General features: G+C 41.8%; 1 protein-coding gene across 1 annotated transcript in view; it reads right to left on the bottom strand.

Annotated features, from left to right (window-relative positions):
* Positions 1-25,779, bottom strand: part of Gfra1 (GDNF family receptor alpha 1) — a 196,679-nt gene that overhangs the window by 122,609 nt on the left and 48,291 nt on the right. Inside the window, exon 5 of the mRNA XM_013017873.1 lies at positions 19,082-19,096. Coding sequence (XP_012873327.1) covers positions 19,082-19,096 — 15 coding nt within the window. The remainder of the gene's footprint in view (positions 1-19,081; positions 19,097-25,779) is intronic.

Here is a 25,779-nt window from a genome sequence, read left to right on the forward strand (position 1 = left end):
AAAATGCAGCCACTCTGAACACCTCCTAACCACCAACAAGTGTTCACTGAACATTCATTGTGTGTAGTAGGAGGGTGGATTACTCAGAACCAACTTTATAAACAGCAGATATAATCTGATGGACAGTCAGCCAGGGAGCAGAAAGCCTCAAACCGGTATGTAATACACACAGTAACAGAACTGATGAACAGAAATAAACAGGCTGTAAGGGCAAGGGGACAGAATTCCTCTTTAAAAGGATGGTTGAGGGCGGCTCTCTGTAGCAACATGCCATATAATCTGAGGATTTCAAGATGTGGAATTCAGCAAGGGTGCATATGGGAGCTGAGGTGCAGTGGAAGGATCTGTATCTCTGCTGCACAGACTTCTAAATGTGCTCGCTTGCCTTCCATGAGGCAAACAGCAATGGAATACATTGGAATACAGGCACACATGGGCAAACAGTGCCTGATTCTACTTCCGTGAGGTACTCTGAAATCCATAAGATAGGAGGAGAAGAGTAGAGATAGAACAGTTGTCAGGGGTTGGGGGTGGGGTAGGGGTAAAAGAGAAATTACTGTCTATCCAATGGGCCTAGAGTTTCAGTCTGGAAAAATGAACACCTTCTAGAGATGGATGATAGTTGTGGTGACAACAATATGAACATGCTCAGTGCCACCAAACTGTATCCCCACAGATGTCACAAATGGTTACCACAGATGGCAAATTCTGTGTTCTCCATATAGTAGTTCAAATATTTTAGTTGGACATTTTAAATATACTGGAGCTTGCTCCCTGTGTGAGTTAATGAATCTACCTTGAGTTAAGAAGTGACTCTTCCTCTTTCCAGACTTCAAGATGGAATATACATCCTGCCCCAACATAGCAGATGGCTTTGATCAAGAGGCACCTGACACCACAGTATTCTGTTTGTCTATAGCTCAAGCAATCCTGCCTATGAGGAGTTTCCTACATTAGCACCTCTTATGCCAAAGAAATACTGTCACTTTAGCCCCAGCCTACCCTCAGGCGTTTGCTTTAACTTGTCCTTTTATCCTTTCCCTGTAGACACTAGCTCCCCTACCCTTCACCCCCGCCCCCCTCCAACTCCAAACATGATTACGCTTTTATGCAATATTTACTCTCGTAACTGGAAGAATGAACTATCTTAACTGTCATTTTCTTTTTGTTTTCTGTTAGGAATTGCTTTGTGATTTTATTTTTCTTTTCTGTTTAAATTGTTATTATAAAGGTAATGTACAGAGGGGTTATAGTGACCTAAGTCAGGCAATGAGTATATTTTCTTTTGGACAATGTCTTCCAGTTAGCTTTCATAAAGGAAATATTATATGAAATCTGAACTCATTCAATCATTCATGCACCTACCATTCATTCATGTATTCTTATTGAATAAAACATCTCTTATGCAATAGAAACAAAATAGGTTGAAAGTCATTGACTTCCACGATTTTATTCATCACTTTTGAGTTTGATTTTCTATTACAGTTTACATTTCCAATTTTATCCGGTACAATGTTTTTTTTTTCTAAGCCAAAAGACAAAATTTTCTATGAACCATGGATGTATAATAGTTATCTATTTCTCCATTTATAGCACTCATCATTTCAGAAGGTCAAGGCAAATGCATTAGGCCAGAGGTTTTTCTAAGGTCTCTTTTCCTGATGAAGGTGAAGATGGGCATAGAGCTCTTATGAGAAGACAAAGGCCCCCCGGGGAAGCATTTGAAGTCTTACAGAGGCCCAGGCAAGGCAAAGAAGGAGCCCAGAGCTCCAGAGGCACACAGAGGCAACAATATTGTGTCATCAGATGGGGAAAAAAAAAAACAACCCTTCATTCAACACACTGACTTCTTGGCTTCTTTGCTGAACCCTGTGTTAATAGCTACCAGTTCCCCTGCAGTTACAAAGAAATCTTTCCAACACACAGTGTCCCACGTGACGCAGGATAGATGTACTCAAAACCTGGTCATGTTTAGTGAGTCACAGGGCGGATGCTCTCCCTCCCTGTCCATAGATCAAAAGCCCTGTGTCCCTCTTGCTACAGCAGTGGGGTCCCAGAAAGGCAGCTTCCTCCCCAGCCCGTGCCGGCCAACAGGAGGTGGGAGGAAGACAGGATTCTCACTGTTCTCTGGAGCTCCCATCAGGTGCAGTGCTTGCAGACACTCGAAGCATACAACCAGATCTCTCTTGCCCATCTTGCTTCATTCAGTCTTTCCCCAGAAGTTTCAACAAATCCTTCCCCAAACCACAGACTCATGATCTCATAATCTACCAATCACCAAAGCCCGTTCTAAGTTACTCTAATAGTGAAAGAAATGGGAGGGAAGAGGAGAAAGAGAGAAGAAAGCTGGGTCTGGCTTTGCCGGAGGAGAGAAGCAAATAAACCAAATACGTGTGCATCTACGTGTGCATCACGTATTTGGTGACAAAGCTCCAAATGCTAATTGAATGCACAAGAGGCACAATAACACAATGCAGAGAACTGGGTTGGCACATTTTTAAACATTCGCTGTGCTCAACTACCTACAGCTGAGGGCGAACAGGTGAACGATCTCCCTCAAATAAAAACAAGGGAAGGGTGCAGGTGGGGGAACAGGCATCTACTTGAGAGTTCACCAGATTCCCGTGGAGAAAAGGGCAACTGCCTGGTGCAAGGCAGTTTGGTATCAATGCAGTAACTTCTGGATGGCTGCCAATGCTAAGGTTAAAAAGCAATATTACAAAGCTTCTATGATGACAGCCTACTGGGAGACATTTGTTGGAAATTGCTTTGCCTATCATTTAGTCAGCAAAAAAAAGCCCACAGTACTAGTTATGCTCGCACTCTGTTGAGTGTGCATCTATAAATGATTCAAATTGGAAGCATATAAAGCCCCCATACAGGTAGATGTAATCACGGTAAAAGCCTAGAGCCTCAGTCCTGTTCTTTTACATTGATAGGTCGTATAAATTTTCACCATATGTTGCCAAATAAGAAGCATAATTACCAAGGAAGTATGTTCTGCGCTTGAAATTCGACTTCTGAAAATGAAATCACGATGACTTTTTTTGGCACCAGACAATAAACTTTTCGGCAGCTATATTGTCAGAAACCAATGTGCTAAATGGAACAGCTCCACACAAACCGACTGAATTTTAACTATACCTTTTCAGTCTCCACAAAGAGGCAGCTTATGCACTGCCACGTGGAAAAATTACAAGGTTTTAACTAGACTGTCTCTTTGAATCTCCAAATACTGAAAACATTTTGAAGTGAGCTAAAGCATGGAAAAGAAAAATCGAGGCCTGGCATTTTCAGTGATCAGAGCAATGTGAACTAACCTAACAGTTTCCAGTTAAATAGGATGGTTGGGAGATACAGAGTCCAAATAAAGCCTTTCTTTTGTTTTTCACCAAGATCTAAGGAACAACTGACTTTCTCAATGGTCTGAGGCCTTTTACCTGCCTTGATATAGATGCCCTTGCTTTGATAGGCACCCAGCCCTTTTCCCCATAGGCTAGGAGTATCTATACTTAAGGTAAACAAATCCTTATTGCCACTTAGGTTTGCAGGTTGTGACTACAGGTGTCCAGGTGAGGCCCTTGGCCTGCAGAAAGGGATTGGGTAGGCTTCCTAGAGTGATACCCGGGGCCTCCAAGTGTCAAGGGCATTCTATAGAGATGCTACATGGAACAGAGAGTTACTACCAACTCCTGAACACCTAGCTGAGATAATGCTCCCCAACAGGACCACATTCATGCCAAATCATAACAGGATGCTTTGTGCTCTGGTGAGGGACGGAATAACAAATCATCCAATGCAAACACAGAGCTGGCTTGGTTTAGAGACAGAAGCCACAGCAGGGAATAGGGAAGGTGGCCCCTGTGCACCTTTGCCTCACTGAGAACCTTCTCTTTCAAAGTGGACCAGGTCCTGTTCATCTATCTGGCCACACTGTGCACAGCTTCTCACTGAGAACCTTCTCTTTCAAAGTAGACCAGGTCCTGTTCATCTATCTGGCCACACTGTGCACAGCTTCTCAGAAGCACAGTTCAAAAAAAAAAAAAAAAAGACAGGTCTGTGCCAACATGAGACTAGTCCCCAGCACAGCACAAAAGATCAAAACTGGCCAGACCACACAGGAGCTAGAGGGGCCAGGAAGAAACAAGAAATAGCCAATGCTTCTTCCTCTCTGTCAACAAAGCATGGGCAAGCGGAGGCAGTCTCCAAGGAGTGTATTTTCTATGTTTATGCTGCCTTTGGCATGGTCAAGAGAAGGCAGGAGCAGCTGCCGTCCAGGAATCAAAACCCCACTTGCTCTGCAGGCCCCCCCCACTTCCACGGCTCCACACGCCCCTCCACTCACGCCAACCCCCCTGACAAAGAGCTCTTCATGGGTCAAAGTGGGGAGCCTTATTTGTGAGGCTAATTTTCAGAAGTTACTAACACAGCTTGGAAAAAATGGAAGCCAAGGAGATTCAGGATTACAAAATAAAAATAGATTTTTTTTTATCTTTGAGGCATTGTAAGAGCAATTATACTGCTGCAGTCATAACAGGCACTTGTACAAACAGCGGGTTGAAGAAGTACAAAAGGCCCCCACCACCTCCACACCCACTCCAGGAGCTATTAAAGTTTGGGGAAGGAAAAGAAATAGAAAAGATTTTTTTCCTAAACTTTGGGGTGGTTTTTTTTTGGTTGATTCTTAAAAATATCTATTAACATATTCTTTACCATTCAAAGGAAAACAAAACCAAACACACTCTGAGGAGATGAAATGGAAAAAACATTGTATATTGGGCATAAAGAACGAAGGGTCTCATTGAGTTCACAGAAATGTCAACATGCCTTGCCATCAGTCACATCTGTTTTATACTTTCTGTTGTAGCTAGCAGAGAAGGGTTGATGTCCTAAGAGACACAAATCATGCCAGAATGGGAAAATTCTCTGTCCTGTGACCTAGGAAGGCATACAGACAATTTCTAAGCCAAGCTTAGTGTTGGTTCTCAGCATCTGGACCCACTTTTCAGATCCTGTGCCTCTCCCTTCCCTGGGCCAGCCTTGTTCCAAGGCCAAGTTGAGAGTCAACATTCTATAAAAAAAAAAAAAAAGAAGAAGAAGAAGGCTCATTCTAAAGCCTTAAATGAGAAGTTGCAAGATGACTGGCCAGTTACAATTAATCTGCTGTCTTTCAACCTGATACATGTGCCCAAAGTAGTTTCTAAATATTCCAGTGGATTTGTTTTACTATTTACGAATTAGGTCTGTTAGGTAAATCAGTGTTGCCAAAGTTGACTGATAAATGAGAATAGACCATCTAAAAATAACTCCATGAATACTTTCCCACAAGACAGTGAAGCAAACAAAACCATTTCCAGTCACTCAGTCTTGACCCAGATTACCTTGCTGGGTCTGTAATATACCCCTCACTACAAACGAACCCAGTAAACACTGTGTTCTCTGACTTACATAGAAAAAAAACTTAAAAGGGTAGTTTTGAATGGTTTATTAAAATGTTTGGCACAAGCTGGGTACTGGTGGTTCATGCCTGTAATCCTAGCTACTCAGGAGGCTGAGATCTGAGGATCGCAGTTTGAAGACAGCCTGGGCAGAAAAATACGTAAGTCTCTTAGCTCCAATTAACTATCATAAATATGGAAGTGGAGCTGTAGCTCAAGTGGAAGAGCACCAGCCTTGATCAAAAAGCTAAGAGATGGCATGCAAGTCCTCAGTTCAATCGGCAACACAGCACGAAAAAAATGAGTTGAATTGATGAAAAAACTGTTCTGATTAATATATATATATATATATATATATATATTTATGCTTCATTCATGGATCATGAATACTTAAGAATTAGTATGTAAATCAAACAATTTTTTGCAAATTCAAACCTTAGTCTACTGATTTACACAGAGCAGAGCTTCAAAAATTGTTACACGCCTGACTTAGATACCTCAGCATTTAGGGATACCACTGAGCCCCTGGTAAACTCTCTTCATCTCCCTATTAAGAGCCTCATCTTCACTCACTACATAGATTGAGGACCATTTCTGAAATTTCTCATTGATTATGGCTGATGACCAAACTCTTACTGTATAGACTAAGGAAAGTAGAGGTCATACAAAGAATAGGAAATGTTTTCTCTTGCTCTTTTTCAAACGATCAGATACTAAAAGTTTTCAGTTCCGAGGAAACCGTTCAACTTTGCCTTTATCATGCTAAACCAGCCATAAATAATATGTAAATGAATAGGTATGACTGTATTCCAATAAAAGTTTACTTTTACAAAAGAGCAGGCAGCCTGTAGGCCACTGTGTTCTACCCCCTGCACTAAAGCAATGCTTTCTTTTTCCTTCATGTCCAAGTTCAGACAACACCTTCCTCGATGAAGTCTTGTTCACCGCCTGTCTGATGAACTCTTCTCTACTTTAAATTGCCCAATTGATTTAGTTCAGTCTCTTTTGTCATGATTTCATGGCCAGACTTTAGTCACGTAACAAATAAGACAGATTGCTAATTTTGAACCCTTCAAACCAACAGCTTCTAAATATTTGCTTAACAGACTTGTAGAGGAAAGATTAAGTGCTGTGTTGGGGAACAGCTAGAGGAATCTATAGTAGGGATCTCCTGTGCAATTCGCAACAATTCAGTTCAGGCCCAAACTTGCCAACTCTATCTAGTGAAAGCTAAGCCATGCATTCAATGTATCTACAAGACAGGAGTGACTGCACATCCATGGACCCAGCTACTTAGGAGGTAGAAGTAAAAGGATTGTGGTTTGAGGCCAGCCTGGGCAAAGTTAGCTCATGATTATCAGAAAAACAAACTAACAGCTTAAGTGTAAAACAGCAGGGGCGGGGGTTACAGTGGTTGAGGAGAGTTAAAGACTAGTTGAGGCAAAATACAAAACGGTAGTGAGAGACACAAGGTAAAACGATTTAACATGCTGGCAGAGAGGTGAAGGGAAGTCATCATCTTACAGAATTCGACTGTATAGAGTGAGTCTTCACATTCATCTTCCGCAGGCATCAAAAGAGCCGTTCTTAAAGTCACAGTGGTAAGCTACATATTCTGAATGCCAACCGATGTGGTGTGAATTTTCTACTATGCATCTATACTTTTCCTTGATCTTAGAACTAGACCATACTTTGGTGCTAGAGGAAACAGAAGAATCCAGGCTCAGGTATCAAGATTTGAGATATTAGCTTCCAATACCCCTCGGTAGATGCATGGATCAAGAAAAGGTGGTACATATACACAATGGAATTCTATGCTTCCATCAGAAAGAATAACATTGTTCCATTCATAAGGAAATGGAAAGATGGACAAAATAATAAGTGAAGTAAGCCAGATCCAAAGAAAAGCAGGTTGTATGATCTCCCTCATTTGTAAGAATTAGAATATGGGGCTAGGAAGGTGGCTCAGTGGTAGACCGCTTGCCTTGCATGCATGAGGCCCTGGGTTCGATTCTTCAGCACCATAAGCAAAAAGAAAAAAGCCGGAAGCGGCGCTGTGGCTCAATGGTAGAGTGCTAGCTAGCCTTGAGCTGAAGAGCTGAGGGAAAACGCCCTGGCCCAGAGTTCAGGCCCCACAACCAGACCGCACCCCCCAAAAAAGAATTAGAATATGTAGAAGATACTCTTAACAGATGATCTCAAGAACCCAAATGCTATGGAAACAAGAGGCTCTCATCAGACCCTGTATATACTTTGTTCTTTTTTCTCTATTGTTATTTTTTTTACTTTCTTCATTTCTCTTCGCATTCTGTACCTCGAGTTTTGCATCATAATGCAATATGGGAAAGGGAATCACAGAAACAATGGATGAACCATAGCAACACTGATACTCACTTGACACTATGTGGGATATGAACATTAACTTGGGGGGGGATAAGGAGGGGCAAGTGAGAGATAAAGAGGGATGGTAATGATGATTAAAAATAAATGTACTTACTGTCTTACCTATGTAACTGTAACCCCCAGCACATCACTTTTTCAATTAAAAAATAAAATTTAAAAAAAACTGAGTTTGAAAAAAGGACAGTAATAACAATAAACTTCTTAAAGTAAAAAAAAAATCTGAGATATTGCTGAACCTCACAAACACAGAAGTTGTGACCAGAGAGCCTAACAGAACACTGACACGTGCTTTCAAAGTGCTTTCTAAATTCTACAGTAAGTTTTTTTTTTTTTAATTTACAGCTGCGCCACCTGTCAGGCTATCAGCTATTCATCCATCTGTCTACCCAGGAACAGTAGCAGCGAGGAGGTGACTGTCTAATGAACAGCAGCCAACTACTAGGAGAATATTCTGGACCCCTGAGGTATCAATAAACAGATGACACAGGCCACATAGAGGCCTGTGATAGGACCAAGTGCGGGACAGGGGGTAGGAACTAGAAGAAAGGGGAAGACATGAGTGACAAGTGGCTACGGCCTGATCCCGTAATCTGATGTGACATGTGAATGTGGTAGATCCTAGGAACTAGGCTGCATTAACTTTGTCTCCACAAGGGCCAAAAGGACTGCCCTTGATATCCATCCACTGAAGACAGTGGGTGGTCTAAACCCAGGAAGCCCCAAACCACAGCAGGCCTCTGATCAGAGAGTGCATTAATTTATAGGCTTCCTCCCATACCTTACAGGTGCCTGTTTCCTGACGCAGGATATTAACTTTCAGCTGCTGGAGGTCCCTAGTCTCCAGGCTGGCCTAAACTGTTTCCTTGGGTTTGGATAAGCCTCAGATAAGGAGCTGAACTTCTGCAGGTCTGTGAAAAGTGTACCTGCAGTCCATCAGAGATCCGCTCATCATGGACTTTAACCCATCTCAAATAAAACCCAAGCAGTATACAGATGAGGTCCTCCAATCCCCAGCATGGCGGTTTAATGAGGAAGGAGAACAGCTTTGTGTGTTCTCTAAAAGCCTCCTTGTTTATACTACTCACCCATGAATGTAATTTGCAAGATTTACATTTTAATTCTTTAAGATATTCAGGAGATAAATAGAGAAGTCCTTTCCTGCAAACCTACTTGCTTTTTTTTTGTTCCTTTCTCCAGTCGAATTCCATCTGATTTCTTTCTCCAAGCTCCTAAGGATTTCCTTTCTATCTTCTAGACCCAGACTTCTCTCTGTTCTGCTTAGTTCTCCATCTCTGCCCATACTGGTTAGTTATCCATCTACAGTGGTTGAAGTGTTCCCCCCAAACTATGTTGACTGAGAACCCAGGAGAATAAATACAGTCTCTGGAGATAAAATTAAAGGGTCATAATACAGTATGCTCTAAATCCAAAACAACCACACAAAGATATGCAGAAGGAAAGGCCATGTGATTATGGAGCCATTGGAAGGATGAAGCTACAAGCCAAGAACTGCTGGCAATCACCACAAGCTAGCAAAGAGCAAGGAAGCAAGGAAAATTCCTGCTCTAGAGCCTTTAAGAGTATGTTCCTGATGATACTTCCATTTCAAATTTATAATCTTTAGAACTAAAAATAATTCTTTGATTGTATTAAATGAGCCTCTACCACCTGCTCTGCAGCCATCTCTCACACATGTTGGTCCCTAAATCTCTCACAGAACCCCAGGCCTGCCCTCTTTCTCCGGAGTGTTTCACCTCTGGGTGGCCTGTGTTTATGACTATAGGGTCCACATGCTCTCTATTTACATGAAGGACCCCAACAACAATTTTTCTTTTCTCAATATTTTAAGAGATTTTTCAGACATGAAGTATAGTTCAATGAATTTTACAATTAACATTCATATACCTACTGCCTAGATTCTACTATAACTTAAATGGTAGCATACTTGCTTTATCACATATTTCTCCATCTATACACACCTCTATCCATCCATCCATCAACGCATCTTATTTCCTTTGAAATAAATTGTATGTGTGAGTGCACTTGCCCCTAAATGCTTTAGTGGACACATCATTCACTAGGGTCTGTTTTTATTTACCGTTTTTTTCCTTTCTTTGTTAAGGTGAATGTTACAAAACGTGATATGCACATATCTTAAGTGTATTTTCTGAGTTTTGAACTATGCTTCTAACTGTATAGACCAAACTCTATAAGCTGGAGATTATGATCATCAGCCCAGAAGGTTCCTACTTGCCTCTACCAAGTCAATCTCTGGTCCCATTTCCCCAAAAGCAACCAATGTGGCTGGTAGTTTTTACATCATAGATTAGCATTCATTTGTTCAATTAATTACTTAATTCCTAACTTATTTGTTCTGTGGTACAAGGGTTTGAATTCAAGGTTTCATATTTGCTAAGGCAGGTACTATACTACTTGAGCCATGCCTTCACACCTTTCTATTCTGGTTATTTCTTTAGTAGGGTCTTACCTCCTGCCTGAGCCATGCCCAGCCTGAACCATGATCCTCCTATTTTCACTTCTTGTTGTAGTTGGGATGGCAGGCATATGCTCCCATGTCTATGTGGATATGGGAGTCTCAGACACGTTTTATGCCTGGGCGGGGCTAGAACTATGATTCTCCCCAATCTTAACCTCCCTCACAGTAGGGGTGACAGGTATATGCCACCACACCCAATTATTGGTTGAGATGTTATCACTAACTTCTTGAAAACTGGTCTTGAACCAGAATCTTTCTAAGTAATTAAGTAGAGATGATCATTGTCAACAGCCACTCACCATTCAATGTGGACTCTTTTGTGGTATGTATACATGTGGTATGTATGCATGCTGTTTCTCAGTTCAAAAACCTACAATGCCATGTTGAGGGTTCCGAAAACAAGTCTGAACTCTACTGCCTGGATTTCAAAATAAACAAGAAAATCATTGCTCAAATGATCTAAAATATTAACTATATAGATATGGGCTGCAATTTCATTAGTTCAGGAACATAACACTCACTTCACTGATTAGCAATGGTAACAGTTTATTTGCAGCCCTTCAATAACAACAGAAGTAATAAAATGAGTAGGAAATAGTAGGGAAACTCAATAGCCAATATTAATCATTTAGTATACAAAATGCTTTTAGTCGTACTGGGAGTGTTTAGGGACATAAGAAAACAAGGAGGATTTTCAGCAATGAACAAGTTGTTTAATCGGCCCAACTCACAGTCCACTTCACTGCCCTAGGAACAGTCTAAAAATCACTGCTTGTCTTTTCTCTCCATCTGCATTCAGACTCTCCACCCCTGTCCTACTCATTCCCAGGTCAAATCTGCCCTTGTTCTACCCACTCAGACCTGCTGCATCCTTTAAACCATCTCCAAACATCACTGCTTCGGCAGGCCTTTCCCATCCATGGAAGGTCCAGCCTGCATGACCTCGGGCAGAACTGGAGGTGAATAGCACTAACTCATCTTGGGTCTCTGGCAAAAGTGATCAGTTCTTGGAAGGCAGAGGCAGTGTACTCTCAGCCTCCTGGACCTCTGTTTATACTTTGCACAAATACGAGCAGGTGAATGCCTGCAGACTCACTGTAGATCCAAACATAACTCACCACTACCACCACACACAGAAAAAGCACTGAGAAAACAAAATGAAGGAAGTTGTGTTTTGACCTCAAGGAGGGGATATAAGGATTGCCAATATGACTATCCACTGCACTGTCAGATTTGTGCTTCAACTTCATGAGAGGACCTAGAATGTAAACTAGAAATACACATGTGCATGAGCACATGCATGAACACAACCACCACGACTGCACACAAAACCCTGATTCCCACGAGCTTTGTTGGCTTTTCCACTTGTATTCATTAAACATCTACAGGGCACTGCTTTAGTGCTAGGTATTCAAAATAAAAGGTGCGACCCCCTTCTGTAGAGGAGTTCAATATGCCCTGAATAGGTGGCTGTTCAAACAGACCAGGATAAGCGTATGAAAGAGGTGCTGATGGAGCAAGGGAAGGTAACAGGCAGGAACAGAGTTGAAGGCAGAGCTCCAGGCCTCGCCTCAGAAACTCATGGGCAACCTACCTAGCAGAGAGGATGTTTTGAAGAGAAAGTAGGAGCAGCAGTGTATCTGGAACGGAAGCAGGAGCCACTTTCTCAATAATTTCTAGGTAAAATATAACAATGGCTGAGAGTATGGTAGTGAGAGGAAAATAGAGGACTGTATAAATGAGAGCAGATTTTCCCATACACACTAGAAGACAAGCACCCATGGCTTGATCATGTAGGCACAGCCTATTTATTTGATGCTTCAGAACAGGGCAAGAGCTACAGGAGCATGCAGGAAAAATAGGATCATTCCAAGGCAATTGTATGAGGTTGGCAAGGTGAGATAAAGAAGGGGTGCTAGAAATAAAGGTATGTCCACAACTCTAAGAGGTCTGCCCAGTGCCCCTGAGAAGAAATGAATGACACCTGTCAACTGCAAGCTGCCTCCGCAGGGGAGCGTGTGCATCACATTCACTGTCGAGTATAAAGGACATATAATCAACTTGAAAATTGTTTCTCAAAAATGTTAGTCATCTACAGACAAAACATGTGTATGAACCAACCATCATTGTTCGGAATGCTCTATTGGAGTCCAGAAAGCATCTCCTAGTACCATAATATATTATTTAAGTGCTCAAAGTATAGTTCTGATGTATAGTTTGTGAAAGAGCTCCCAATCATCAAGGCAAACAGTAGGACAAAGGGTGAACCAATTTAACAGTAATACTAGACACTACGTTGGAAATTAAAACTTTACAACTGGGGGTGGTGAAAGTGGGAGAAAATGAGAAATATACTGTTCAAAAAGAAATATACTCATTACCTTACTTACATAACTGTAACCCCTCTGTACATCACCTTTACAATAAAATTTAAATTTAAAATTATTTCATTAAAAAAGAAAATGAATAAGTATTACTGGGTTATCATCTAAAGTACAAAATAAATAAATCCACAAATCCATATTGGTTGCCACTATGAATATTTTCATAAATATGTCATAACACATAAAAATGATTATAAGTATACAAAATTAATGAATCAATAATTAAAGAAAAGGCAAACATCAATACAGAAGAATATTTTTGACATATATTCTACCCTTCAATGAAATGGATACAACTCCCCACTCCTTAAAGGTCAGCTGGGAGTAGACTACCTTCCAAAGTGTGAAGTATGAGTAGAAGTAACTTTGTGGAGGGGAGATTGGAGAATACTATTTCAACTGAGGGTTTCTGCCTGTCTGTCTCACTGGCTGCCTCTCCCTGCTACTTTCTCTCTCTCTTCCTCTCTCTCTCTCCTCTTCACCTCTTTTTTTTCTCTTTCCCTCTCCTTTCTCTCTCCTCCCCTCTCCTCTCCTTTTCCTTCTTCATCTCCTACCTCTTTACCTCTCTTTCTCCTTCTTTCTCCAGCCTGTACACGCACACGCGCATGCTCAAGCATGCGTGTGCACATACACACACACACACACACACACACACACACACAGTGAATCTATGTAAATAGCAATGTTGTTTCATTTTGTGCTGGAAAGATGAATGCATTGCCTATGTGGTGCAGAATATTCTACTGTGTCCAGACAGATTAAGGAGCTGAGGCACAGGCACAGTACACATTAGAATACAGCCCACCACTTCCCACCACTTTCATATAAAGCACCCCACATTCAATTGCCAGTTAACCATCATATATAACAACTTGCGATGTTTGCCTGGAAATGGTAACAATAGACTTAATTCATTCACCCAAATCCCACACTCATAAAGAAAACAATATTTCATAATGTAAAACACTACCAGGAGGACCATAATTTATGGCTAAGGGGTCAGAGCTTCCTTTATAATAGATGGGCTTTCTGAAGTGGCTGGGAAAACCTAAGATCCAATCCCAGCAGTTTGACCAGTAAGTTTGAAATATGCAAAAGAGGTCAAGTCAAGCTCATTATAAATGGTAGTGGTCCCCAGTTGCCACCAGTGCACCTCAACAATTAACAAGCTTGGTTCAGCTGCCAGAAACCACACTATGATTTATTATTCTCTTCAAATTAATAAAAGCAGTGCCACCCACCAACCACTGTAAATTCCAGTATGCATTCAAGGGAGAAAGAGCCAGTGTTTCTAGAGGATTCTGTGAGTAGGCTATACTTCTGAAACCACATTCTTTAACCCTACTCGGGCACTAGAGGAAGCCTCTGCGTTCACCCAGATCCTCTAAAGAATAGCTTGAAGGTACAGAAGCTATAACTCAAATCCACTAGCAACTTCTCAAGATAAAGCAGGGCAGGAAGCCAAGAATGTGGCTCTCTCCAAATCTCCCAATCTTCAGATGAGAAAACTAAGGCCAGAGAACAAATCAGCTTCTCCAAGACACTAAAGACAGAAAAATCTACTGGTTGCCAAACTGAGGTGACCTAAGCCAGGGCCATGGATTTGAGACCTTTCTGGTTACAGATACATTTTCGCTCATTTGTTTAAGCTTTAGTTAAAAACTCAAACTGAAAGGTTTACACATAATTTGTTGACTGGCGTCTTTGCAAAATCTTGGGTATCTGTCAACTATGGACACAAATTTTTGTTCATTGTTTAGAGCTGAGAAAAATAAATGGGAACAAGGTACTTAGGGACCACAGTTCTATGGACAACCTGTTGCTACAGGCCCTCAAGACCTAGAAATTTGTTATTCTTTCTCTTCATCATACTCAGCTAAGGATAAAAAAAACCATATATAAGGTATTATTAGATCTCATATACAGTCATCCTTTTGCTTCTTTGGGAGTGGTCTCTAGGATAGCTTTAGAATACAGAATCTCTGGACTTCCATACACCTTATATAAAATGGCACAATCTTTGCGTATAATCTATGCACATCCTTCTGCATCCTTTAAATCATCTTTAGTTGGTTTACAACAATACAATATCTAAGTGGTATATAAATATTTGTTACAATGAATTGTTTCAGAGGGAAATGACAAGACAATGAGTCTGCCAATGTTCAGGAGCAGATGCAACATCTCCCATCTGTGGTTGGTTGAATCCACGAATATGGAGCCACAGATACAGAGGTCCACATGTAATGTCTGTATTTGTTGGAGAAAAAACATGCATGTGACATGTAATACAAATGATACATGCAGGTATGTGTGTGTGTGTGCACGTTCATGTGTTGCAGAAAAGTTGGTTTTTAAGATCTGAAGGTGTATTTTAAAACCTAAAGAATATTTTAATAATGTCCTTAAAGACCAAGACTTGACAGCCTTCAGGAAAGGGAGTGTGAGCTAGCAAGAGACCTTCCATGAGCAAAGTAAGCAGCAAGCCAGCACTCAGCACAAGTAAGCTGGCTGGGAAGGTTTGCTGGTTCCCCAGCGCAAAGAGATTTACGAAGGGTAGTGAACCCACTGGACACACAGACCTGGTTCTGGTTTCAAAGTTCACACCCTGCTCCAAAGCATTTACCCAGCAGCCAGAAGGGTCATTTTCTCCACTGTTCTTGGAAAAGCCATCTCCTGTTTCCTTCCCCTGATCTCCAGTGCCTGTCTGCTCTGTCACTCATTCCACACAGGGCTCTCCACTCCCCAACTGCAGCCACATCTGTCTGCTTCCAAGTCTGGAATTCTGTGCTCTCCTGCCCAATGAGCATTTCCCTAGTGAGCTCCTCCCCATTCTTCTAGAGCTACAAATAACTGAGCCATCCATCTTTTATGTTCTGGCCGCACCATCTAAAGTGGCCTTCTTAGCTGCTAGCCCATCGCCCTGTGACTGTTGCTATCATTTAATCCTCTCTCAATTTTCCTTGTTTAATTAATATTGCGTGCTTAGCTACCAAATGTTGTAAGTTCCATGAGAATGGGGCTTCGCTGTCTTGTTCACAGCTCCTATCCACATAAGAAAACCAGGTCCAAAAAGTACCTAGCACCTGTTTAGCAGCTAGAAAATAAAACGTGTGCCTCCTGTCTGAGAGGTACTGTAAATCACTGGAATGGGAGGAGAAATCTCTCCATTAGCAAGATTTCAGCCCCTGGTAAGAACTGGAAAGAGGGAAGTCTACACCTCTTTGGTCTCCAAGTCTTTCAGGGACTATAGTTGACAGTGCAGAGAGAATTAACTCAATGGTGAAATCTTTATACTACACCCACTTAAGCTTCAAAATGCTCCACTGAGTGATACCGCTTTCATTTCCAAGCCACTCACTCGGTTTCTGTTCATTTTCAGAATCAAGGCTGAATCTACAGAGAGGCATTCAAGAAAAGTGCTTCAACGAGGTGTATGAACAGGGCTGGGTGCACGTGGGCATGGAGTCCTGAACTTCATTAGTAAAACATTGGTATAAAAGCGCTCCAAAACTCAAGAAGCTGCAAATAGAGCTTCTCCAATCCATGTGATGCTGGGAAGAGTGATTGTATGACACTTCGGAACTTCTGAGAGCTACCCAATGGCTCGTGAGCTCTGAGAGTAACAGGGAATGTGGGTCAATTAAAGCTACTTGAAAATGGAGCCCTGTGGCTCTAGAACTCCTCTTCAAAAAAGCCCCAGCTGCAGGCCCACTGGTGCTTGACCATCCTCAGATCCTGTGGTCTAAGCACCAGAGCAAGTGGCATTTATACATGAAAACAACAACAACAACAAAGCAAGCTTAGACTGCCACAAAGTAGCAACACACTCCCACGTGTATGTACCACAGAGACAGCGGCGAAATACACAGCAGTCTCTGCTGCGCTGTCACCCACTGTAACAAGATTGATCTGTAGTGAAATAAAAGATAATGCAATCTAGAGGAAATAACTTCTGTTTCCTCGGAGAATGTCTGATGTTGTCAGCTGTTAGCCCGCTTCTCTCGCCTGCCTGCCACGATGCAAGGCAGCACAAACCTGCAGGCACTGCTGTGGGCAGACAGGTCTCTCCCACTCACCGCCAGCAGCACACCTGGATGAGCAGCATCTCCCCTCTGCCTGCCAACTCCTTGGCCATGCCAGAGCAAGTAGAACCTGAATGCCAGGGTGTTTTCAGGAGGGCAGTGCACGGTGAGCTGCCATGATGGACTTGGGATACAGAAAATGACCCAGGTAGCACTGAATCATCTGAAACCCAGAAAATGACCCAGGTAGCACTGAATCATCTGAAGCCCCCTAGTTTTCAGCTTGTTTATTTCTAACCTCATTCACCATGCCCCTAGTTTCAGGTCAATGGTAGAAGAATTCTGGTGATTTGGACCACAGAAGGTCTTGTAGAGATTGTGTTATCAGATTCTGTCTATAAGACACAGGACACTGTGTCTTTGTCTCGCACGACCGTCACTTGACAGAACATTACACAGAGCGTTGTTTTCCCAGGCAGAATGGCCAGAAATGAAGGCAAGGAGAAGGTACCAAATGGGGAACCATTGGCCATCATTTCTGAAATGGGTCTCCATACAAAATGGTCCTCTCTAAGGTCAGGATATGAAAGTAATTCACCAAAGCAAGTTCAGTTCTCTCTATTCATACCCCTAGCAGTATCTTTTAGGGAGCTGCCACCCACCTTTGCACAGAGCCATGGGTAGCTATTGGCTTCCATCTCTGGCAGATGCTATTAAGTCTCAATAGCCGGTGATTTGTAGATGATTATAACTTTTGCTCTGAATATCATTGCTACTGACAGGCAAATCCCATCAATCAGATGGCAAGACCGATGAAAGAACAAGGCAGGCTTGACACAGGCAGCCACAGGCATTTTTTAATACTAATTATGGCCCCTAGGATGTTCGCTAGGTTGTCTAGAAAAGTCAGGCCTGATACAATAATGCTTCTCTTTTTAACCCTTCACCAGAAGCATCAGAACGCATATTCTAGAAAGACTTTCCCAGTTCAAGTATGTTGTGTTTTGAGGAAACAAATGCAATTCGCCATCAGGTGTGGCTTGTATTTCAGTTCATGGGGGGAAAAACAGTCTCCTCTCAGAGTGGCTCACTGAACCCCCAATTTGTTGAGACAAAACTCGCTGGGGCAGCAGGGCCTGACAGCGGCACGCTTACTACACCAACAGTCCCCGGCACCTTTTCCATTTTGCTCGTCTCTTAGTCTCTAGCCAAATGGAACTTATTACTTATAGCTTGTTGGGATGTATGAATTATTTATAAAACTAGGTCTATGACTCCAGACTTTTAAAAAGACCACACAACAGAGCCCTCATTGTTACCCACAACTGCATTTCTATCAGAGAGCAGATAGTCTCTGTAACAGGCGCGATCCATGTGTCGGGTGAAATCGCAGTTATGAAAATATCAAGCCTGTAAGAGGATTTGGGAGTTATTTATGGAATGCCTGGGTATATTTTTAAACTGGTCTCTTTTATTCTAAGCCAACTTTAGGTTTCCAGGAAGATGCAGCCAATGTATGCTCTAAACGTATCTCCCAGCTTGAATACAAACAGTGAAGACCTGACATGTCTATCCACCAGTTTTAAGCTAGGATGAAAAAGCAGTCTCCCCATCATATGTGTCAAGAAGGTTCGATGAAGCTGTGACCCCAAATTCAGATGAGGGGGGTGAAGGGCAGGGGAACACATCCTCAGTGGGATCTAAAACCTGGACTGGAAGACACCATGTGGAATCAGATTTGATTTCCAGTACTCCAAAACACATGCCCTTGGATGGGAAAACAAATGCCACTGCCTCTCCGTCCCGTGGCCCTGATTCACTCACAGATTCCACTGGACATGTTGTGAGACACACTTGCGTTAAAAGGTACAGAGCAGCCAGCCATGGCCTCACCACATCTCCGTGACAGAGATATATATTTTTTTTCTCACCAAAGACATGTCCCCTGGTACTGTCACAGCCGTAACTGAGCAGCAGCTCACCTTGATATGGTGTCTGGGATGAACAGAGGGCTTGTACCTGAGCTCTCCAGAGATACCTGCTTCTCGCCAGCCTCCCTGGTCTCCCAGGTCTCCCAGGTCCAGCATCCCTGCCCGCTACCTAGCACAGCCAAACGCCTGACGCCTTCTGTCCCTGTTCCATCTATTTCCCCCACATGTAACCTCTAGCCAGGGTTCAGAGGAAGAAGCAGAGGCCCAGGAAGTCTGACCGCATTTAAGGCCATTGTCATCACAGTATCCCCCTAAAGTCTATGCAACATTCCCAAAGAGGGCAAAGCCCCACAAGTCAAAGAGCACAGCCAATAGAAGAGCAGCAGGAATCAGTAAGACTTACCTTGTTGGAAAACATCTGCCAGGAGTGTGGAACAGCAGAGGAGAGAAGGGGGAGAAAAAGGGAAACACATCATTAGTGAGGATGAAAAGACAACATGATAACCAGCCAACATACATGGTCTTTGCAGTGCACTCTCTACACATAGTGCCCTTGAACTTGGGAGGCATGGTTGAACACTCAGGCTGTGGAAGGATACCAGCTGGGTCTGAATCCTGCCTCCACATTTGCAAACTCTGTGACGTGTGGTTTTCTAAACCACAGGCTAAGTGGGAGTCCTAGAGAGATTGAGCATTTTATCACACTTTTTAGGGCTCAGGCTGGGCCTGGCACATAGTAAACAGAAAAACTGGTGAGTAGCCTTAATATTTCTACGTGCACATTGAGACCTTATAAAATAGGTTGTATAATCATTCTTATTCTACAGACTGGGAAACTGAGTCACTAGAAAGCTAAATAAATCATCCAAGGGCACAGAGAAGAAAAAAGGAGCTCAGGATTGATATCAGGTCTGTCTGGTTCCAAAACCTATTTTCATACCCACTGCCTGATGGATTTATAAATAACCACAAATAACAATGGCATATAAGAGAACAGAAAAAGGACCTCTAAATATAGCTCTGTATTTAAATAATAGAAACAAAATGTGCATGCGTTCTTTACATTTCAACTCATGATTAATTATTAAGTGTGTCCTCGTAGTAAATCCTAGATCAAAGTCTGTTAGAAAGGTAGAAAATATGATTGCCTTTTTTCAAGAAATATTTGAGAGGTTAGTAGATGCCAATAGTTCTGTTTTTCACTATTAACAAATAAATAGCGCAAAAACCATAGATAAGCAGTCAGTTACATGCCCCTAAGAGTAACCACTCGCATGACCTTTCATTGACACCGTAAAAAAACATGTTGCCTGTATTTGGATTTTGCACACATTGACTAATAGAACAGACACCAAAATGGAACTGTCAAATCTATTTATCTACCTATGTGTGTGTACATGACTATATAAAGGGAGACTTGTGATAACACAATTATCTATCTACAGGAGGTGGAATTGGGGTTTTTAAAAATATTTTGTAAGATTTATGTATTATTTTAATTACTAATTAAAATCATGGCTTGAAGCCATCCTGGGCAGGAAAGTATGTGAAACTCTTACCTCCAATTAACCACTAAAAAGCTGGAAGTGGAGGTGTGGCTCAAGTGGTAGTGTGCCAGCTTGGAGAGAAAAAGCTAAAGGATAGCAAATGGGCTCCGAGTTCAAGCTCTAGTATGCACACACACACATACACCAAAGTTATTCCCATTTTACAAACTTAAGTATTCTATTATCAACATCTGATTTTGTTGTTAGTGGTCCCCTGAACCCCAACTCCCAAGGAAAACAATGAGCCAAGGGTCCATGAATGGTGCAGAGGAAATAGACACCAGTTTGCCACATTGCAAGAGGAAATCTATGAACGCAGATTTCATACCACCTCTTCTCCCACACCCAAGTAAGACAGTGGCTATGTAAATGGGACACAGTAATACCACTACAGGACAACCATGACCCTGCTTTAATTCATGCAGCCTTCCACGAGTTCTACATCCACAGATTCAGCTACAGATTGGAAATATTTTGAAAATTACATATGAACCTGGCACAGTGACTCAAGTCAATAATTCTAATTGTTGGAAGGTGGAGATTAGGGGGAATCACAGTTTAAGAACATTCTAGGCAAAGAAGATGAAAAAGATGAAGATGAAGACAGAAGAAAGAGGGGGAGGAGAGGAGACAGAGAAGAAAAAAGCAGAAGCAGCAGAAGCAGCAGAAGCAGCAGCAGAAGGAAGAAGAAGAACAACAACAACAACTTGGTTGTTGTTCACAAGACTCCATCTCTACCAGTGTCCAAGTGTGGTGGTGTGGTACACCTATTATCTCCAGCTAAGTGAAAAGCACAAATAGGAGGGTCAGAACCTAGGCTGGCACAGGTATAAAATCTATGGCCCAGGTATAAAAAAAATGGGGCCAGAGGCATGGCCCAAGTAGTAGACCATCTGTTTATCAAGATCAAGACCTTGAGATTAATCCTCAGGACCACTACCTCCCTCAAAAAATTGCATCAGCACTGAATATGTGAAGATTTCTTCTCTTGTCATTTTTCTCTAAGCAATATAGAATAACTTATTCACATAGCACTTACATTGCATTATGTATTACAAACTATGTAGATGTTATTTAAGACATACAGAAAGATATGCATACATTATATACCAATACTATGCCATTTGATAAATCAGCAGAGTTTGGAACCAATCACTCATAGATACCAAAGACCAATAGTACATGCTATACAATATAGCTTTGGTAATTCATCATTTGTACAAATTCTGACCCAGTAGTACGATAACACTCCTGAGATCAAGAGAAGGAATGTGGTCAGCTTTCTAAATAGAATAGTTTCACCAGTGTTTGCTTCCTGGACTCTGTAGTCTGAATTGCCCATTGTCTGACCAGCCTACATATCTTCAAATATTGGTCACCGTGAAGTCTGTCTCCAGAGAGAGGGAATTTACTATTCCCACCTCTGTGCTCCTAGAGTAATTTGTGTAGGTTGAAATTGATCATTAGTTATCTATATGAATTGTGAGTTATTTATATCAATTAGTTATTTATATAGAGCCTTGGAACAAGAACAATGTGTCTTGATCACATCCTTGGATCCTCACACGCTTGGCATGGTTCACTACCTCTAAGGAGGGAGAGAAAGAGGACCAGTCTGCCTCGGGCCTCCTCAGGCCCAACCCCTTCATTATATAGATAAGGAAACTGAGTTGCAGATAAATTGGAAGTATTTCCTAAGGTCACACATGGAGTTCAAGACTGAGTCAGGACTACATTCATTAACCTTAATGAAGCACAAAAGCTCATCACCCTTATTAGCAAAGAACAAATTAAAGATTTATCATTCGCCTCTAATGAAGAGAGACAGAAACGTCCAACCTTGAAAACATCAGGGAAATAAGATTAGTCTTTCAAATACAGATCCAGTCTAGACATCCATCTAGAATCTGCAACCTCCCCTGCATGATCTTGACAAGGAACACTTCCTTGGAAATTCAGTACTGGTTTGAATCATTGGAAAGCATCAGTGGGTAAGGAGGAAGGAAACGGAGGCAGGGATTCAATGACTTTATTCCTTCCAGTCCTATAGTACATTTCATATTAGCAGAAAAATTTGCAGAGAGTACTGTTCAGAATTTCTACTCTAAAAACTCTCTTGATGTTCATGGAAGCTATTTTAGAATTTTTAAAAAAAAAACCTCTCTCAGCCTTATTTACATTTTACACCTTTTTACTCAAATGTAAAGCTACATAAACGTAAGTATAAATATTGCAACAATTTTGCACATGAGGTGTCTTGTAATTTACACTCTAGATTTGTGGCTTTTGTCCTCTGTGGTATAAATTATTCCATTCTTAGCATCTTTTAGCTTTTCACTCTGTATAATAATGGCTTGGGGTACCTTCTTTAACATTTCACTTTTCCCGTGAAATGAGCTACTCAGGCTCAGGACCAAATGATTTATGGGCCGAAGAATGGAACATAGTTGATAAGGTAGTTTCTGTGTAGTGTAGACATTCCCACCCTCAGAACCATATGCTCCAGAAGGATTAGAAGCCACCTCCACTCTGGTCCTCATGTCCATCACCACCTCCCAATCCATCAGAAGTCACCATTTGTAAAATCCAAATCCGAATGTGATATTGTTCTTTCAGCATAACGAATCACAATCCTTCTGAACTGGCATTTCCTTTATTGCCAACTTAGGCCTAGTTGAAACCTTTAGCCTTCCTGTTGGGAAAGTTAAGTACTTTACATGAACATTTTTCCCTCTTGCTATGGTGATTCATGCTAAGGATAAACCAGTGTCATCTTTCCACCCTTACAAGGGCCAGCAACCAAAGTCCAGAGCTGAGAGCAGTGAATGACTACTACTGCAAGCCACAATCAGGTTGAGCCCAAAGGACCAGCAAGGGCACTTGTGCAGAGGAAATGAACTCCTTGAGACAAAGCTGTGCTCAGACTCACTTCCCAAGGGAGGAAACCTCAATCTCTATCGTTCAAGTGAACAAAGAAAGCCTGTTTCCCAGCCCTGACCCCGAGCCCCTGGAGCCCTTCTGGTCCTAGAGAGAGATGAAAGGCCATGTGTAAGATGGTCATTCAATGTGGGAAGACGAAAACAAGGAACGAAGAGCTCAGATTTGCCTTTCTCAGTCACCATGTCCCATTTATTCCATTAGAAATGAGCATGGAGGCAATGTGCCCCTCCCCCACGGCTACTGAGAGATTCACACCCTAGAGATCTTTAATGCACCGAGTCCTCCAGAGAATGGGCCATAAAAAGACTAGATTATTTATTATTATTAATAAGTTATGGCAATTAGGCTGGGTGATTCCTAAACGTTGCTGATTAAAAACTTTCTTGAGTGCTGCTTATCCACATGGCTAGTGTTTACCTCGATTAAAAATGATTTAACTACACTCAGGGTGAACCCCTGCCTTGTGCCTGGGTTAATAATTAGCAGTGCACAGAGCCACTCGGGTTAAGTGAGTTGGCTCTCCTTTATTTATCTATTGCTTTGTTTTATGAGGAGAAGTGGATGGCAGTCTTACTGCCTATTCAGTCTGCTAGGAGTAATTTACTATTCCAATCCACAGTCCATAACTATGGTGAGAGAACCCTTCATTGTTATTACAATAGCACACTTAGCACACACCCCATAGCATTCAAGATATGCCAAACACAGAAAGTGTGCTTGGCTTCCCAAAGACTGGGGGAGGTAAAGTTACTAGTTCTCAAACAATGTAATCACACTACTCTCTCAATTTTGCTTTCTTTTCTAGGTTAAATTATATATGAGGAGAGTTTAGTTTCTTGAAAATGCATGCACTTAACTCCCATTTAAGAAGTCTCACCTGGGGAGACAGCTGTCTTACGAGTCCTCCTGTGGTTTGAGCTGCAAAAAGAAAATTCTTTTTTTTTCCCTCCAAGTACAAGTGCTTTTACAGTAAAGCACTGTAAATTTTACTGGGACCCAAATAACCAGGGCTAAGGATCCAGGGAACATCAGGAATGAAGGCCACTTTGTTGAAAGGAGTCAGGTTGGCTATTCGAGTTCAAGGGGAACCTAGTGGCTTCTTTACCAAATTTCAAAACCCAACCATCTCTGCCCATAGATACAAAAAGTAACCAGAACTCAGTCTGTCTAGTTCTGCCAACCTCTGTCTATGAAATGGGTTCTCTCTATCTTATGTTGAAAAGTGGGGACCACCATTGCCTTCCTCGCCATATTGAGTATCAACACTCTGGAGTAGCTGTTTTAAATGGACAAATATACAAATAAGACTTCCCCAAAAGGACTGGGTGAATTCCTTCTCTCCAAAATATGACCCAATGTAAGTTAGCACATGATCATGGCCACTGTATTCCAAAAACCTGAGATGGGACCCCCAGCTCCCTCCTAGGTAGAACCCAGGGTATTCCCTCAACCTCTTAGATTCTGTCTCTCACCTGTAAAGTGAAGAGGCCGGACAAGCTCTACCATAGTGACCTCATGAACATCAAGCTGGAGAATTTAATCAGCACATGCACTTAATAGTCAAATGGTAGTTGATGAAAACCTGGCTGCAGCACATCTCTGGCCATCTTTTGCTACCCGTTAAACCCTTTGAATCTCAGTTTCCTCCTTTGAATGCAATGAAATTATCCTTTAGAATTCTCACGACCATCACTCAGATCCTATGCATAAATCTCTCTGTCCACGGTTAGTGGATGCTACAAACCTCATAAATGGAAGTCAATGTTACTATAAGCAATCGAAGAGGGCAACAGAAAACTCAGGTGCCAAAGTCATCTGTGGGTGTGATCTTGAACAAACTCTCCATCTCCCCAAGCTTTGGTTTTCTCTGATCAGCAAACTGCAAGTAACCATAGCTAATTTGTGTGCAACTTCATAAACTACCATGGAGACTAAATGAAGTAATGCATACCAGAGTGTGAAATAACTGGTAGATGGAGTGTTTCTACAAATGGTAATACTTGCCAGTATTCTAATCTTTTGTGTAATTTATTGATTAGCTACTCTTTGAAATAACTGTGACTTACACAGTACTATATAGGGAGGAGTCTATGAAAAATTCATTTAAATGGTCATTTTAAATCCTTCTTGTCATTCTTTAGCTACATGCAATGATGAAACCTCAAAGCAATTCTCATATATTATTTTATGAATGACTGAATTCTTCTTTTTCTTTCTTTTTTTGATAATACTGAGTTCATTTTTTTTTAGAGAGAGTGGCCTTGCCTTGCCTATGATTCTCTTACCTTTACCTAGCAAGTAGCTGGAATGAGAGGTGTGTGCCACCATGCCCAGCCTAAAAGAATCATTCTTCAGCCTTGTGGTCAAAGATCTGATGACACTGGGCTCTCAAATACCAATGAAGGAAGCTATCAGGTAAACATCCATTTTAGCACTTAGTGGCTCCAGAAACGGAAACCCAGAGCTTGGCCTTTCCTTTTGGTACCATTCATCCCTTTGTTCTTATCTACCTCCTCTGGCCCTGTTTTTGTTTCTCGAGATCCCCCAGGGGTTAAGGATATTCCCCTTCAGCCACTGTCCTTCTTGATGAAGGATCAACAGAAATAAGAATGGT

This window comes from Dipodomys ordii, unplaced genomic scaffold (genome assembly GCF_000151885.1).
Source record: "Dipodomys ordii isolate 6190 unplaced genomic scaffold, Dord_2.0 Scaffold36, whole genome shotgun sequence".
NCBI classification, from domain to species: Eukaryota; Metazoa; Chordata; class Mammalia; order Rodentia; family Heteromyidae; genus Dipodomys; species Dipodomys ordii.